The sequence below is a fragment of the Gopherus flavomarginatus genome, chromosome 6 (assembly GCF_025201925.1).
Source record: "Gopherus flavomarginatus isolate rGopFla2 chromosome 6, rGopFla2.mat.asm, whole genome shotgun sequence".
NCBI lineage: Eukaryota > Metazoa > Chordata > Testudines > Testudinidae > Gopherus > Gopherus flavomarginatus.
Genome location: NC_066622.1, coordinates 109324629 through 109339517, shown reverse-complemented (window position 1 = coordinate 109339517; position 14889 = coordinate 109324629). Strand labels below are relative to the sequence as shown.

The 14889-nt window shown below is 44.8% G+C and overlaps 1 protein-coding gene across 6 annotated transcripts in view; it reads left to right on the top strand.

Annotated features, from left to right (window-relative positions):
* BLNK (B cell linker) overlaps positions 1-14889 on the top strand; it is a 162528-nt gene that overhangs the window by 107696 nt on the left and 39943 nt on the right. For all 6 annotated transcript variants that reach the window (XM_050959465.1, XM_050959463.1, XM_050959464.1 and 3 more), the window contains one exon: positions 10035-10100. In XM_050959465.1, coding sequence (XP_050815422.1) covers positions 10035-10100 — 66 coding nt within the window. The remainder of the gene's footprint in view (positions 1-10034; positions 10101-14889) is intronic.

Sequence of the window (14889 nt, the reverse complement as noted above, 5' to 3'; positions counted from 1 at the left end):
AGAAGTTTGTATTAGGCTGTACTCTCCCTATTAAAATTTTAACTCATTTTTCCTTATAAAATGAGTATGTTTACAAAGAGGTTACTTTGTGTCATTGGAGTCACTTTGAGTACCTAATTCATTTTCTTTTTTGTTAAGAACTCAGCTTTATTTCATTTAAGTGGTACTCAAATTACCTTACTCACAGGAGTATTCCTCCTGAAGCCAATGGCACTAACTGACATTCAGATAAATTGGCTTTAGCCCTAAATATCAGATCATGTAACCATAGTCTTGAACAGGGGTCAGCAACCTTTCAGAAGTGGTGTGCCGAGTTTTCATTTAGTCACTTTAATTTAAGGTTTTGGTGCCAGTAATACGTTTTAAAGTTTTTAGAAGGTCTATAATATATAACTAAACTATTGTTGTATGTAAAGTAAGTAAGGTTTTTAAAATGTTCAAGAAACTTCATTTAAAATTAAATTAAAATGCAGAGTCCCCTGGACCAGTGGCCAGGATCCGGCCAGTGTGAGTGCCTCTGAAAATGAGCTTGCATGCCACCTTCGACATGCATGCCATACAGGGCCGCCCAGAGGATTCAGGGGGTCTGGGGTCTTCGGCGGCAGGAGCCCCTTGCCGCCTAATACCCAGCACTTTGGCGGCGGGTCCCCGGGCGGAAGGACCCCCCGCTGCTGAATTGCCGCCAAAGACCTGCTCCGGGACCTGCCGCCGAAGTGCCAGAAGGACCCCCCGCCGCAGGTCTTCAGGGCACTTCAGCAGTGGGTCCTGGGGTGGAAGGACTCCCTCTGCGGGTCTTCGAGGCACTTTGGCAGCGGGTCCCAGAGCGGAAGGACCCCGCACCGCCAAATTGCTGATGACGACCTGGAGCGGAAGAAGCTCCGGGGGCCCGGGCCCCGTGAGAGTTTTCCGGGGCCCCCAGAGCAAGTGAAGGACCCTGCTCCAGGACCCCTGAAAAACTATTGTGGGGGCCTGGGGCAAATTGCCCCTCTTGGCCCTCCCCCCGGGCAGCCCTGGCGCCATAGCTTGCCTACCCCTAGTCTAGAAGATCATGGGCTCTCAGCCTACCAGTCATGGCTAGAGTAGGGCAAAGATTTTTGAACAAATCTTTTATTCTCCAAAAATGCAGTTTGGGTCAATCTGAAACATTTGACACGAATTTCACAAACAGCTTTGGCAATTTTTTTTTCTTGACTTTGGCACCATTCACAAAATAGCTGGAGGAGAAAGAGGTAATGGTGGTCCCCATTTATATCTTTTAACTCATAGTTGGACATTCAACCAGCATGTTGGGGATTCAGGTCCAGATCCCCCCTCTGCCTGACAAAGCAGCAGAGAGAGAGAGTGAAAATGGCTCTGTAGCCTGGTGATTATCGCACTCTTTTGGGTGGAGGTCACCCAGTTAAAGTCCCTGCTCCAATGACTATTCAAATTTTTATACAAAATGAAACAGCTTCAAAAGAAGAGAGACCTGGCTTAGAATACTCTCTAGCCCTGTGGTTAGGGTGCTCTATTTGGAGGTGGAAGACCCAAGTTCAGATTCCTGCTCCATATCAGACAAAAGAGGGAATTGAAACTGGGCATCCCACATCCTGAATGAGTACCCTAACCACTGGGCTAAATAAGGGGGACCCCCACCTACTCCTCCATCTGAACTGGACTATTTTGATTTGCCTACATTTGTCAGGAATTTTCTGATTCAATTTGGGTCACATAAAAATAATGGGGCAGGGAGGAGAAACTGCTTGCAAACAGAAAAAAAAAATCAATTATTTGCCCAGCTCTAGTCATGACTACACAAGGGGATTGTTAGATGAGATAGGAGGCAAGGTTGGAAGAAAATTGTTTTTCTGTTGTAACATAGGGAGTGTGGTATGGAGGAGATTGAGAAGCACTGATCTAGATGATTCATATAGATTAGAAACCAGAGAGAATTCCCACCACACATATAGAAAACTGTCGATCCATTTTCTGAAAACATTGCAAAACAGATTCCAGTTTCTCACTTTAATCTAGGTAGTGATGCATCTTGATTGCTTTTTTGCTTCAGCCATTTGCTTGGACTTAGAATGCTGTTTAAACTTCACCAAACTTTGGGCTCTAGAGCAGAGGCAGGCAAACTTTTTGGCCTGAGGGCCACATTGGGTTTCATAAATTCTATGGAGGGCCAGTTGGGGAGGGGGTCGTGGCCCGGCCCCACCTCCTATCTGCCTCACCTGGGACTTCTGCCCCATCCAACGCCCCCTGTTCCCTGACTGCCCCTCTGGGACCCCTCCCTCATCCACACACCCCCGCTCCCTGTCCCCTGACTGCCCCCGGACCCCTGCCACCCCATCCAACCTTTCCTCTCATTCCTGATGTCCCCCCAGACTCCTGCCCCATCTAACCACGCCTTCTCCCTGTCCCCTGACTGCCCCAGAACCCTACCCCTGACTGCCCCCTGCTGCCGCATCCATTCCCCCCCTCCTTCCTGACTGCCTGTAATAACCTTAGTCCCAGATTTGGACCTTAGCGTCCAAAATATGGGGGTTAGCATGAAAACCTCCAAGCTTAGTTACCAGCTTGGACCTGGTACCTGCTGCCACCACCCAAAAAATTAGAGTGTTTTGGGGCACTCTGGTCCCTCTGAAAAACCTTCCCTGGGGACCCCAAGACCCAAATCCCTTGAGTCTCACAACCAAGGGAAATAATCCTTTTTCCCTTCCCCCCTCCAGGTGCTCCTGGAGAGATACACAGACACAAGCTCTGTGAAACTACACAGAGAGACTCCCCCTCTCTGTTCCCAATCCTGAAAACAAAAAGTACTTTCCTATTCCCCCAGAGGGAATGCAAAGTCAGGCTAGCAATCCAACACACAGATCTCCCCTTGATTTCTTCCTCCCACCAATTCCCTGGTGAGTACAGACTCAATTTCCCTGAAGTAAAGAAAACTCCAACAGGTCTTAAAAGAAAGCTTTATATAAAAAGAAAGAAAAATAAGTACAAATAATCTCTCTGTATTAAGATGATACAATACAGGGTCGATTGCTTAAAAGAATATTGAATAAACAGCCTTATTCAAAAAGAATACAAATCAAAGCACTCCAGCACTTATATTCATGCAAATACCAAAGAAAAGAAACCATATAACTTACTATCTGATCTCTTTGTCCTTACACTTAGAAACAGAAGATTAGAAAGTAGAACTACTTCTCCAAAGCTCAGAGAAAGCAGGCAGGCAGACAAAAGACAAAAGACAAAAGACCTCAGACACAAAATTCCCTCCACCCAAAGTTGAAAAAATCCGGTTTCCTGATTGGTCCTCTGGTCAGGTGCTTCAGGTGAAAGAGACATTAACCCTTAGCTATCTGTTTATGACACGCCCCCCAAATTGCAGACAGTGGGGAAGCTCACTGGCGGCGATTTCCTTCTTGAACTTGAAAATAAACAGATTAATACAACACATACACCTTTACCTATACTCCTAAGTATATAACTAACAGACTTCTACATTTTAAGAACACTTTTTAACTACTGAATTCTGGGAAACTCTCACGGGAGAGTGCATCAGCTACTTTGTTAGAAGCTCCTGTGATGTGTTGAATTTCAAAATCAAAATCTTGGAGAGCTAAACTCCAACGAAGAAGTTTCTTGTTGTTCCCCTTGGCAGTATGAAGCCACTTTAGTGCAGCATGGTCAGTTTGTAGTTGGAACCGCCGTCCCCAAACATATGGGCGTAGCTTTTCCAGGGCGTACACAATGGCATAGCATTCCTTTTCACTGACTGACCAGTGACTTTCCCTATCAGACAGTTTCTTGCTGAGAAACACGACAGAATGGAAGTTGTGATCTGTTGCTTCCTGCATGAGCACTGCTCCTATACCACGCTCAGATGCATCCGTGGTTACTAGGAATGGCTTGTCAAAGTCCGGGGCCCTGAGCACAGGGTCAGACATGAGCGTTGCCTTAAGTTGGGTAAAGGCCTTTTGACACTCATCAGTCCACTTAACTGCATTTGGCTGGGTCTTTTTGGTCAGGTCGGTCAGTGGGGCAGCGATTTGGCTGTAGTGTGGTACAAATCGCCTGTAGTATCCGGCCAAGCCTAAGAAGGATTGGACCTGCTTCTTGGACCGTGGGACAGGCCACTTTTGGATAGCATCCACCTTGGCCTGTAGGGGGTTTATGGTTCCTCGACCCACCTGGTGCCCCAGGTAAGTCACTCTGTTTTGGCCTATTTGACACTTTTTGGCCTTAACAGTTAGTCCTGCCTGCCTGATGCGCTCAAAGACCTTTTCCAGGTGTAGTAGGTGTTCGGGCCAGGAGTCTGAAAAAATGGCCACATCATCGAGGTAGGCAACTGCAAATTCTCCCAGTCCAGCTAGTAGACCATCTACCAGCCTCTGGAAGGTGGCGGGTGCATTTCGAAGGCCGAAAGGAAGGACATTGAATTCATACACCCCCGCATGGGTGACGAATGCTGACCTCTCCTTGGCAGGTTCATCTAGCGGTACTTGCCAGTACCCCTTGGTTAAGCCTATTGTAGAGATGAACTGGGCACGTCCCAACTTTTCCAATAGCTCATCGGTACGTGGCATTGGATAGTTGTCCGGACGAGTTACAGCATTTAGCTTACGGTAGTCCACGCAAAAGCGTATTTCCCCATCTGGTTTGGGTACCAGAACCACTGGAGATGCCCATGCACTGGTAGATGAGCGGATTATACCCATCTGTAGCATGTTCTGGATCTCCCATTCTATAGCAGCTTGGGCATGAGGAGACACTCGGTAGGGTGGGGTTCTGATTGGGTGAGCATTACCTGTATCAATGGAGTGGTATGCCCGTTCAGTCCGTCCTGGGGTGGCTGAGAACAATGGGGCGAAGCTAGTGCACAGCTCCTTGATTTGTTGCCGCTGCAGACGTTCCAGGGTGGTTGAGAGATTCACCTCTTCCACGCCACCGTCTTTTTTTCCGTCGTAGTAGACACCGTCAGGCCACTCAGCATCATCTCCCTGGACTGTAAACTGACAAACCCGTAAATCTCTGGAATAGAAAGGCTTGAGAGAATTAACATGGTACACTTTAGGCTTTAGTGAGGAATTGGGAAATGCTATGAGGTAGTTTACAGCTCCCAGGCGCTCTTGGACCGTGAATGGCCCTTCCCATGATGCTTCCATCTTATGGGCCTGTTGCGCCTTCAAGACCATAACCTGGTCTCCTACCTTGAAGGACCGATCTCTGGCATGTCTGTCATACCAGGCCTTTTGCTCTTCTTGAGCATCCTTTAGGTTCTCTTTAGCAAGGGCTAAAGAGTGTCGGAGGGTGCTTTGTAGGTTGCTTACAAAGTCCAGAATGTTAGTTCCTGGAGAAGGCGTAAACCCCTCCCATTGCTGCTTCACCAACTGTAATGGCCCCTTAACCTCGTGACCATACACCAGTTCAAATGGTGAAAACCCTAAACTGGGATGTGGTACAGCCCTGTAGGCAAACAGCAACTGCTGCAACACTAGGTCCCAATTATTGGAGAATTCGTTGATGAATTTTCGTATCATGGCCCCCAAAGTTCCATTGAACCTTTCCACCAGGCCATTGGTTTGATGGTGGTACGGGGTGGCAACCAAGTGATTCACCCCATGAGTTTCCCACAGTTTTTCCATGGTCCCTGCCAGGAAATTAGACCCTGAATCTGTAAGGATGTCAGAGGGCCAACCTACCCTGGCAAAGATGTCTGTTAAGGCCAGGCACACCGTGTTAGCCCTGGTGTTGCCTAGAGCTACTGCTTCTGGCCATCGGGTAGCAAAGTCCACTAAAGTCAGTACATACTGCTTTCCTCTGGGCGTCTTTTTTGGGAAAGGGCCCAGAATATCCACAGCTACTCGCTGAAATGGGACCTCAATTATGGGGAGTGGCTGGAGAGGGGCCTTGACCTGGTCTTGAGGTTTTCCCACTGTTTGGCATACCTTACAAGACCGGACATACTTGGCAACGTCCTTGCCCATCCCCTCCCAGTGGAAGGACTTCCCCAACCGGTCCTTGGTTCTGTTCACCCCAGCATGGCCACTGGGATGATCATGGGCTAAGCTTAAGAGCTTCTCCCGGTACTTAGTTGGAACCACCAACTGTTTTTGCGGCTGCCATTCTTCCCGGTGTCCACCAGAAAGAATTTCCTTGTATAAAAGTCCTTGGTCTATAACAAACCGGGATCGATTAGAAGAGCTGAGAGGCGGTGGGGTGCTCCGTGCCGCCGCCCAAGCTTTCTGAAGGCTGTCATCTGCTTCCTGCTCAGTCTGGAACTGTTCCCTTGAGGCTGGGGTCACCAGTTCTTCCTCAGACTGTGGACTTGGGCTTGGTCCCTCTGGAAGCGATGTAGGTGATGGGGTTGTTTCCGTTGCTGGTGAACCGCTCTCCGCTGGTGCACCTGAGGGTATTTCAGGCTCTGGCTGAGCCTTTTGGGTATGGCTGTCTGTTGCTTCTGCCAGTTGTGGCTCGCTGGCGCCCACTGGCGTTGAGTTTGAAGATGGGGTTGCAATTGCTGGTGCTGGTTGCTGTTCCAGTTCCGGGCCTGGGACTGGAGGTGCTGTGGCTGTTTCAGTGGTTGGCATGGAATCTGGGCCCACTACCTCTGTCTGGGTCTCTGGTAACACAGACGGGGCCTCTGTGGACGGCTCAGGAACAGGAATGGGTCTGGAAGCTTGCCTGGTTTGGCTACGTGTAACCATTCCCACTCTCTTGGCCCGCCTCACCTGGTTGGCCAAGTCTTCCCCCAGTAGCATGGGGATAGGATAATTGTCATAGACTGCAAAAGTCCACATTCCTGACCAGCCTTTGTACTGGACTGGCAGTTGAGCTGTAGGCAAGTCTACAGCTTGTGACATGAAGGGGTAAATTGTAACTTTGGCCTTTGGGTTGATGAATTTGGGGTCAACGAAGGATTGGTGGATAGCTGACACTTGTGCCCCCGTGTCTCTCCACGCAGTAACCTTCTTTCCGCCCACTCTCAAATTTTCCCTTCGCTCCAAGGGTATTTGAGAGGCATCCGGGCCTGGGGATCTTTGGTGTGATGGTGGTGTAATGAATTGCACTCGCATGGTGTTCTTGGGACACTTGGCCTTGATATGTCCCAGTTCATTACACTTAAAGCATCTTCCATCTGATGGGTCACTGGGCCGAGGTGAGTTACTGGAGACTGGTGAGGTTGAAGGGTAGGGTATCTGTGGCTTTACTTGGGTGGTATGTGGGGTCTTTGGCTGTCCTCGGTTGTAGGGTTTATGGTCTGTGTGCCCCCTGGGGTAATCGTTCCCCTTGACAGTAGCTTTCTTGCTTTCTGCCAGTTCCATCCATTTGGCTCCAATCTCCCCCGCCTCAGCGATATCTTTGGGATTTCCATCTTGTATGTACCGTGTGATGTCTTCAGGAACACCATCCAAGAACTGCTCCATTTGTATGAGGAGGTTCAGTTCTTCCAAGGTTTGAATGTTGTTTCCTGTTATCCAGGCCTCACAGTTTTTTGCAATGTAGTAGGCGTGTTTGGGAAATGACACCTCGGGTTTCCACTTTTGGGTTCTGAAGCGCCGACGGGCATGATCTGGGGTTATCCCCATCCTGTATCTGGCCTTGGTTTGAAAAAGTTTATAGTCATTCATTTGGTGCTTAGGCATTTCAGCTGCCACCTCTGCTAAAGGTCCACTGAGCTGTGACCTCAATTCTACCATGTACTGGTCTTCGGGAATGCTGTACCCAAGACAGGCTCTTTCAAAATTTTCCAAGAAGGCCTCGGTGTCATCACCTGCCTTGTAGGTGGGAAATTTCCTGTGCTGTGGAGCAATAATGGGCGCTGGGTTGTTAGGGTTGGCTGGCACATGCAGCCCAGCTTTTGCCAACTCCAGTTCATGTTTTCTCTGTTTTTCCTTCTCTTCATTCTCTTTTTGTTGTTTTTCCATTTCTCGGCGGTGGGCCAACTCTTCTTCTGCTTGTTTCCTTCAGTAGGCCACCTCTTCTTCTTCTAGTTTTCTTTTGTGTGCTGCCTCTTGGGCTGCCTGTTCTCTTTGGAAGGCTGCCAGTTTCATGCTTTCTTCCTTTTCTTTCATCTCCATCTGTCGCCTGTGTTCAGCTTCTTTGATTTGTTCTTCGGCGTCAATTTTTGCCTTAGAAGTCATGGTGCCTGTTTTCTTGTGTTGGGGTGCCCTCCGGTGTTTATCTTCTGAACTGCAGGTTCTCTGTTGCCTCCTGAAGTCTGCCTAGCAACAGTGCTTTTTTCCCTTTCTCTCTCTAGCTAATGTTCAATGAAGGGAAACCAGAAAAACCACTTTATTTGCATGCATATAAGTGCTGGTACTTGCCTCCTAATGGGAGGGCTATTGCATGACAAAAGACCCTCAACAGTTTCTTAATGGCTTCTCGCTTAACATGCAAGCCACAAACTGCCAGAGAGAGCAGAAAAAAAAATTCTCTCTGGTTCCCTTTTAAAACCAACTGTTTCTCTCTGCTAAAAAGCCCTTAGCAGAGAAAAGAAAAATATAATATTCCTACTGGCTTCTGGATTCTGTCTATATCCCACCAGCTGCCACTCATGTAATAACCTTAGTCCCAGATTTGGACCTTAGCATCCAAAATATGGGGGTTAGCATGAAAACCTCCAAGCTTAGTTACCAGCTTGGACCTGGTACCTGCTGCCACCACCCAAAAAATTAGAGTGTTTTGGGGCACTCTGGTCCCTCTGAAAAACCTTCCCTGGGGACCCCAAGACCCAAATCCCTTGAGTCTCACAACCAAGGGAAATAATCCTTTTTCCCTTCCCCCCTCCAGGTGCTCCTGGAGAGATACACAGACACAAGCTCTGTGAAACTACACAGAGAGACTCCCCCTCTCTGTTCCCAATCCTGAAAACAAAAAGTACTTTCCTATTCCCCCAGAGGGAATGCAAAGTCAGGCTAGCAATCCAACACACAGATCTCCCCTTGATTTCTTCCTCCCACCAATTCCCTGGTGAGTACAGACTCAATTTCCCTGAAGTTAAGAAAACTCCAACAGGTCTTAAAAGAAAGCTTTATATAAAAAGAAAGAAAAATAAGTACAAATAATCTCTCTGTATTAAGATGATACAATACAGGGTCGATTGCTTAAAAGAATATTGAATAAACAGCCTTATTCAAAAAGAATACAAATCAAAGCACTCCAGCACTTATATTCATGCAAATACCAAAGAAAAGAAACCATATAACTTACTATCTGATCTCTTTGTCCTTACACTTAGAAACAGAAGATTAGAAAGTAGAACTACTTCTCCAAAGCTCAGAGAAAGCAGGCAGGCAGACAAAAGACAAAAGACAAAAGACCTCAGACACAAAATTCCCTCCACCCAAAGTTGAAAAAATCCGGTTTCCTGATTGGTCCTCTGGTCAGGTGCTTCAGGTGAAAGAGACATTAACCCTTAGCTATCTGTTTATGACACTGCCCCCCCAGGACCCCCGCCCCCATACAACCCCCTGTTCCTCCCCCGACCACCTCAACCCCTATCCACACCTCCGCCCCCTGACCACCACCCCAAACTCCCCTACCCTCTATCCAACCCCCCCCCCCGCCCCCCGCTCCCTCTCCCCTTACTGCGCTCCCTGGAGCACTGGGTCAGGCCAGGCTCTGCAGCTGCACTGCCCCAGGAGCTCACAGCCCCACCGCCCAGAGCATTGTGCCAGTGGCGCAGCAAGCAAGCTGAGGTTGCAGGGGAGGGGGAACAGCAGGGGAGAGGCCGGGGGTAGCCTCCAGGGCCAGGAGCCCGGGGTCCAGGCTGGATGTGGCCTGCGGGCCATAGATTGCCCACCTCTGCTCTAGAAGGATAATCTTTCTTTCCCCAAATGTAGAGCTTGCCAAAGGGTTCTGATGAAAGGTGGAAAAATATTGCATATGTACAAGTGATTGTAGCAAGTGAAATACTTAATAGTGAACAAACTCTTTTTGATGTGTCAATTACACTGAAAGGAAAATAATTGTAATACTTTAAAAAAAATAGCCTTATCAGCCACACACTATACGATTTTCATGATGTTTTGTCCAATATCTTACAGGCAGCTTCAAAAGATGGTACATGATATCAAGAAAAATGAAACTGGAATAATGAGCAAATTCAAAAAGTAAGTTATAGATGCTGATATAATTGTACCTTGTTTAAAGCTCAGAATATCTAGCATTTTGTATGACCACTTTGAGAGTAGGAGTGTGTGTTTCTGGATAGACATATACTAATAACAGCTTTATTCCAGAGCTGCTCCACATGCAGGATTGTCATTAATATCAATGGAAGCGGCTGCAGAATCAAGCCCAAAATTATTCTAGAGTGTAATCTGCTGACGGATCAGTTTGAACAATATCTATATATAATGTATTAATTGAAATTGATTCTCCCAGGCATGTTTGTGTGTCCCCTTTCTCTTTAGGCCTATGTTCAGGCTACCCCCTACAATTTAATTTTAATTTGAACTCCTACCTTCATGCAACTAATCAGCCATAATATTCAAAACTCAATCCTGAACATTCCATACATAATAAGAAGTTTTAAAAGAAAACCATAACACTAAAACCCTAACCTAAAATTCTTAGTCCAGCAGTAAATTGCAGAATGATTTATCATTAAATAATCACAATGTACGTGTAGCTTTAAAACCCGGTTTTTCTTCATGCGTGGTTATATGAATAAGACATCCTTTATTTCCAAAGTCAGACTCATCTTTTAGCACAAGAGCTATTCAGCATGCAAACTAATTTTTAATACAACATATCTTTCACATGGGATTAACATATATATGTGACATTCTCATTGATAATCCATGGATCATTTACTATAGGTGTAAGAAAGATGTACACAAGATATATTAATGAACTTTAAAAAAAATGTTATTTACCAGGTTTTCAGGAAGTATTTGCAATGATAGGACAACACCACACAGAATAACTCAATATAGTCTATTGATGCAGCTCTCATACACAGTGGAAACATAGAAGCACACAGAACACTGTGCTTAAGTAACAGCAACCATGATGGATAAATTCGAGATTGGAAAGTATTATTTTAGTATCTGCTAAGTAGGGAGTGTCTTCCCTATGTGGGGAAAATGGACTCAGTTGTGTAATAGCGCTCTCCCTCACTTTGACCTGGTGATACATATGAGAGTGAAGCAGGGAAATTCAAAACTAACCATTACACTTTTTCCTTCACTCACCCTGTTGTGATTAAGTATTGCTTCAGCTTGCAGAAAATCTCATATTCAGATGTTACATAGGATCTATACCTATTCATTGCCTACACGTGGGCACAACAGCACAAATGAAGGGCTAAACATCTCTTACCTTTGACTGGCACTTCTTCTGTCAGTTTGGTAGAGCCTTCAGTAACTCAAACATACTTTGCCTTTGCAGCAGGTTTAACATAGTGTATGTACAAAGTGCAGAGCTCTGGACCTTGATATAATGAGGAGGCTGCCCTCACGGAGCAGAATCAAAACCCTAACTTTTATAAAGAAAAATATCACAGTAACAGCTTTAGAGCAGTTAGACTTAATAACATCACAGTGCATCAGCAGCAAATGTCTCAAAGATGAAAGCACATAACAAAAACAAGAGAAGGATCTCAGAGTTATAATTTACAGAGACAAATCATTTTACCATGGCTGCTTTCACCTGGAGGTGTATGGCTTTGATGATGTGCCCCTCTTTATGAAGAAGAGGGAAAGAATAAAATCTAAATGTACTTACAAGCTGAAAGGATGGGAGGTGCAGCCTACATCAGTCAGATACAAAATGGCCATTCTAGGACTGCAGCTGCCCAGTGCTCCCAGATTTAAAGAACCAGTTACCAGAAGAGCAGGCTGGAGAAGGGTTCTATTAAATGGTGAACCCAGCATAGAGCTCAATAGTAACCAGGAAACTATGAAATAAGCAGCTTCCTCATGGAGTAGGGAAGTATTGCCAGAAACAAGTATTCAAAATCACAGGTCTAGCTTCCAACAATCATGTGATAGCTTTAAAATAACATTTTTTTAAAATTGCCTTTTTATTTGCCTTTGAGATGCACTGGGGTCACGTTTTCATGCTTTTCTCTTAAACCCTCAGGGCTAGAAACTTACTGGGTTTTTTTAAAGCTGAGATTCTCATATTCACATGGAGCTAGGGCCTCAAGAAAAACACCAAATATCATTAGATGATAAAATGGCAGGAGTTGTAATAATAGTAGGAATAGAAGATTCCAAGGTTCAGAGACAGGACCTGGTGGAAATGAGTTAATGTCTCATTATGTTTTTAGACTATATCCTTGCAGTCCCTTCCAACCCTATGATTGATTCTTTTTGTGGACTGTGGCTGCTTTCTCTGCATAGAGGTGACACAAGTCTTCTAGAATGTCAAGATTTTGTGGAAAGACAAGGCTTCAAAGATATGGATACATGATAGGACAAAAACTGAATTTGTTTGATGCAGCATATGTTTTCTGTGGACACCTGTCTTTACAAAGAGAAATGAAAAATATGTTGGCTCAAATGCAGGTCAACTATAAGTGGGATCCAATTTCACTGACATCAGTATAAGTGCACATGCTTACACCAGGTCTGAATTCATCCCATATATTATTCATAGAACATTTATACTGCAAGCCTTAAAGACTGACCGAGTGCTCCTGTAATACATTCTGTTTATTATTAATTTGTATTAAAACAGTGTCTACTGACCCCAGTCATAATTGGGGTCCCATTGGGATAGGTGCTTTATAGATAAGTAAACAAATGAACAGTTCCAGCCTCAGAGAGCTCATATTCTAGGCTACTTAAAATTATTTGTTGAGAAGAAATCAGAATATATTTGATTGTTCCTTGTGTGTGTGTTTGTAAGTCCTGTTGTATGACTATAAGTAACTATAGAGAAGAGAATCAGGGACCAGACTTTTTGTTTCTTAAAAGCTTATCTGCTCTTCTTGTTTATTCCCCAACCTAGGTCACAATCTTCCTGTGAAACCAAAAATTTGGCCCCATATCTTGCTAACATGCCCATGTTTACCTTTAATCATGTGCATAACTGGTTATAGGCTGGGAGCTTTAGGTCCTGTGGAGATCGTGATTTCGGGGGGGTTATAAATTCAATTATAGAACAAGTAATGGGTATAGTAGGATTTGTAAGCAAAAGAGAGCCTGTTCCTATGTCTATGTCCTTCATATTTCAAAACAGGGAAATAAAAAACAGAAGTTATGGGCTTTATGCCACAGGGTGCTGAGTGCCCTCAACTCCCATTGTATTCAGTTGGCCCTGATTCAGCATACAATTGGGTAAATCCTGGCCCCATGAGATTCAATAGCAAAATTCCCATTGACTTCAGCAGAGTCAAGATTTCACCCTTAATGCTTAAGTAGTTCACTGAGGCAGTGTGTGGGAGCTCAGGACACTCAGCACATTGCAGATCAAGCCTTAGATGAAGTATCTGATGAACTGTCTCTACATAAAAAAAGATTTTCCAAAATTTCCTGGGGACATAAGTGACACTTCACTGACAAAGCCAGCAGCAGTAAGTGAAATAAAGAGGCTGCCAATAACCAGAATCTGTCCATTCCTTGAGATGCCATTTGTGCCCACATGGTCAGCTACTGAGATGACGCAACACCTGAGATCCTGCATGCCTTACACAAGCAAAACACCCATAGACTTCAGATCTCTTCTGCTCCATAACTTTGTAGCACTTACTGTGCCTCCTGTTTTCATACAATCCTGCAGATGGCAACTGGAACTGTGGTATCTTACACACTGTGCATTGAGTATATAATATTGCAAACTAGTCAGGGAAACAAACTGAAGCACATGAAGAAAGAGGTAACAAAACAGAAACAGTATAATCATACATGTATCTTAGCTGAACCAATAGGAAACTTGTGTTTCCATTTATGTACCAATGTAATGTGTTTCAGATTTCTTATTATTGATGCTCAAGGCCTTTTGTTAATAAATGGGACAGTCCATTAAAGTCAACAGTATTATATCATGTAACCATAAACATTACAGTACCACTGTTTTATGCAAAGAAAATATGTAAAACCGTACTAAGAACATTCATAACACTCATGGGCAGCTTCATAAATATTTTAAAGAATTTCTTTATCACCAGACACTTCCAAAGCAGCAATGAAACATTCCACTCTATCATGAGATTCCAATTTGGGATCAGTTTATTATCAATCAGTTTAACAGCACTAGTTCAGAGTTTTGACAAAGTTTTGACAGGTTCAATTAATTTAATTTTTTAATAATAGTTGGATTTATGTAGTGCACCCAGGGCACTGCACAACAATAAATGCAGTAAAAACATAACATCAACTAAAGAAAGCAATATAATAAAAAAATCACCCTGTAAGCAAAAATGGACCAGAAGAAAAGGACACATCCTGTATGAAAGGGCCAACAATAGTAAAATTAAAGAACATTTTTGAAAACAATTTTTTTTTCAGCTGTTTCTTAAAAGCTGGGAGAGGTAGGCTGAAATGCAGAGTATAGAGGAGCAAGTGCCAGTCTCTAGCACAAGTGGTGGACTCTCTAAAAACAAGTATTCTAGGAACACAGTGTCAGGACAAGGCTCAGGGGGTCAGTCCTTCAGTTCATTAAACACCCTGTCTGCAAAGCACTTACACTTACACCCTGTCCGCAAAGCACCCTTCAACGTCAAGTAACTGAGTAGTACCTCTGATTTCAGTGGGAGTATTCCTATGCTTAAAGTTCAGGACATGCCAAAGAGCTTTGCTGCATCAGCCTCAGAGTGCTCAGCACATTGCAGAGAGCAAGATTCAGACCATGGTACTTTTTAAAATTGAAGTCATTCATTCACTTAACTGCCTGCTAGCTGCTATCTACTGTATGGTGTGCAAAGCTGCTAAAGCAGTGCTGGTCTCATAT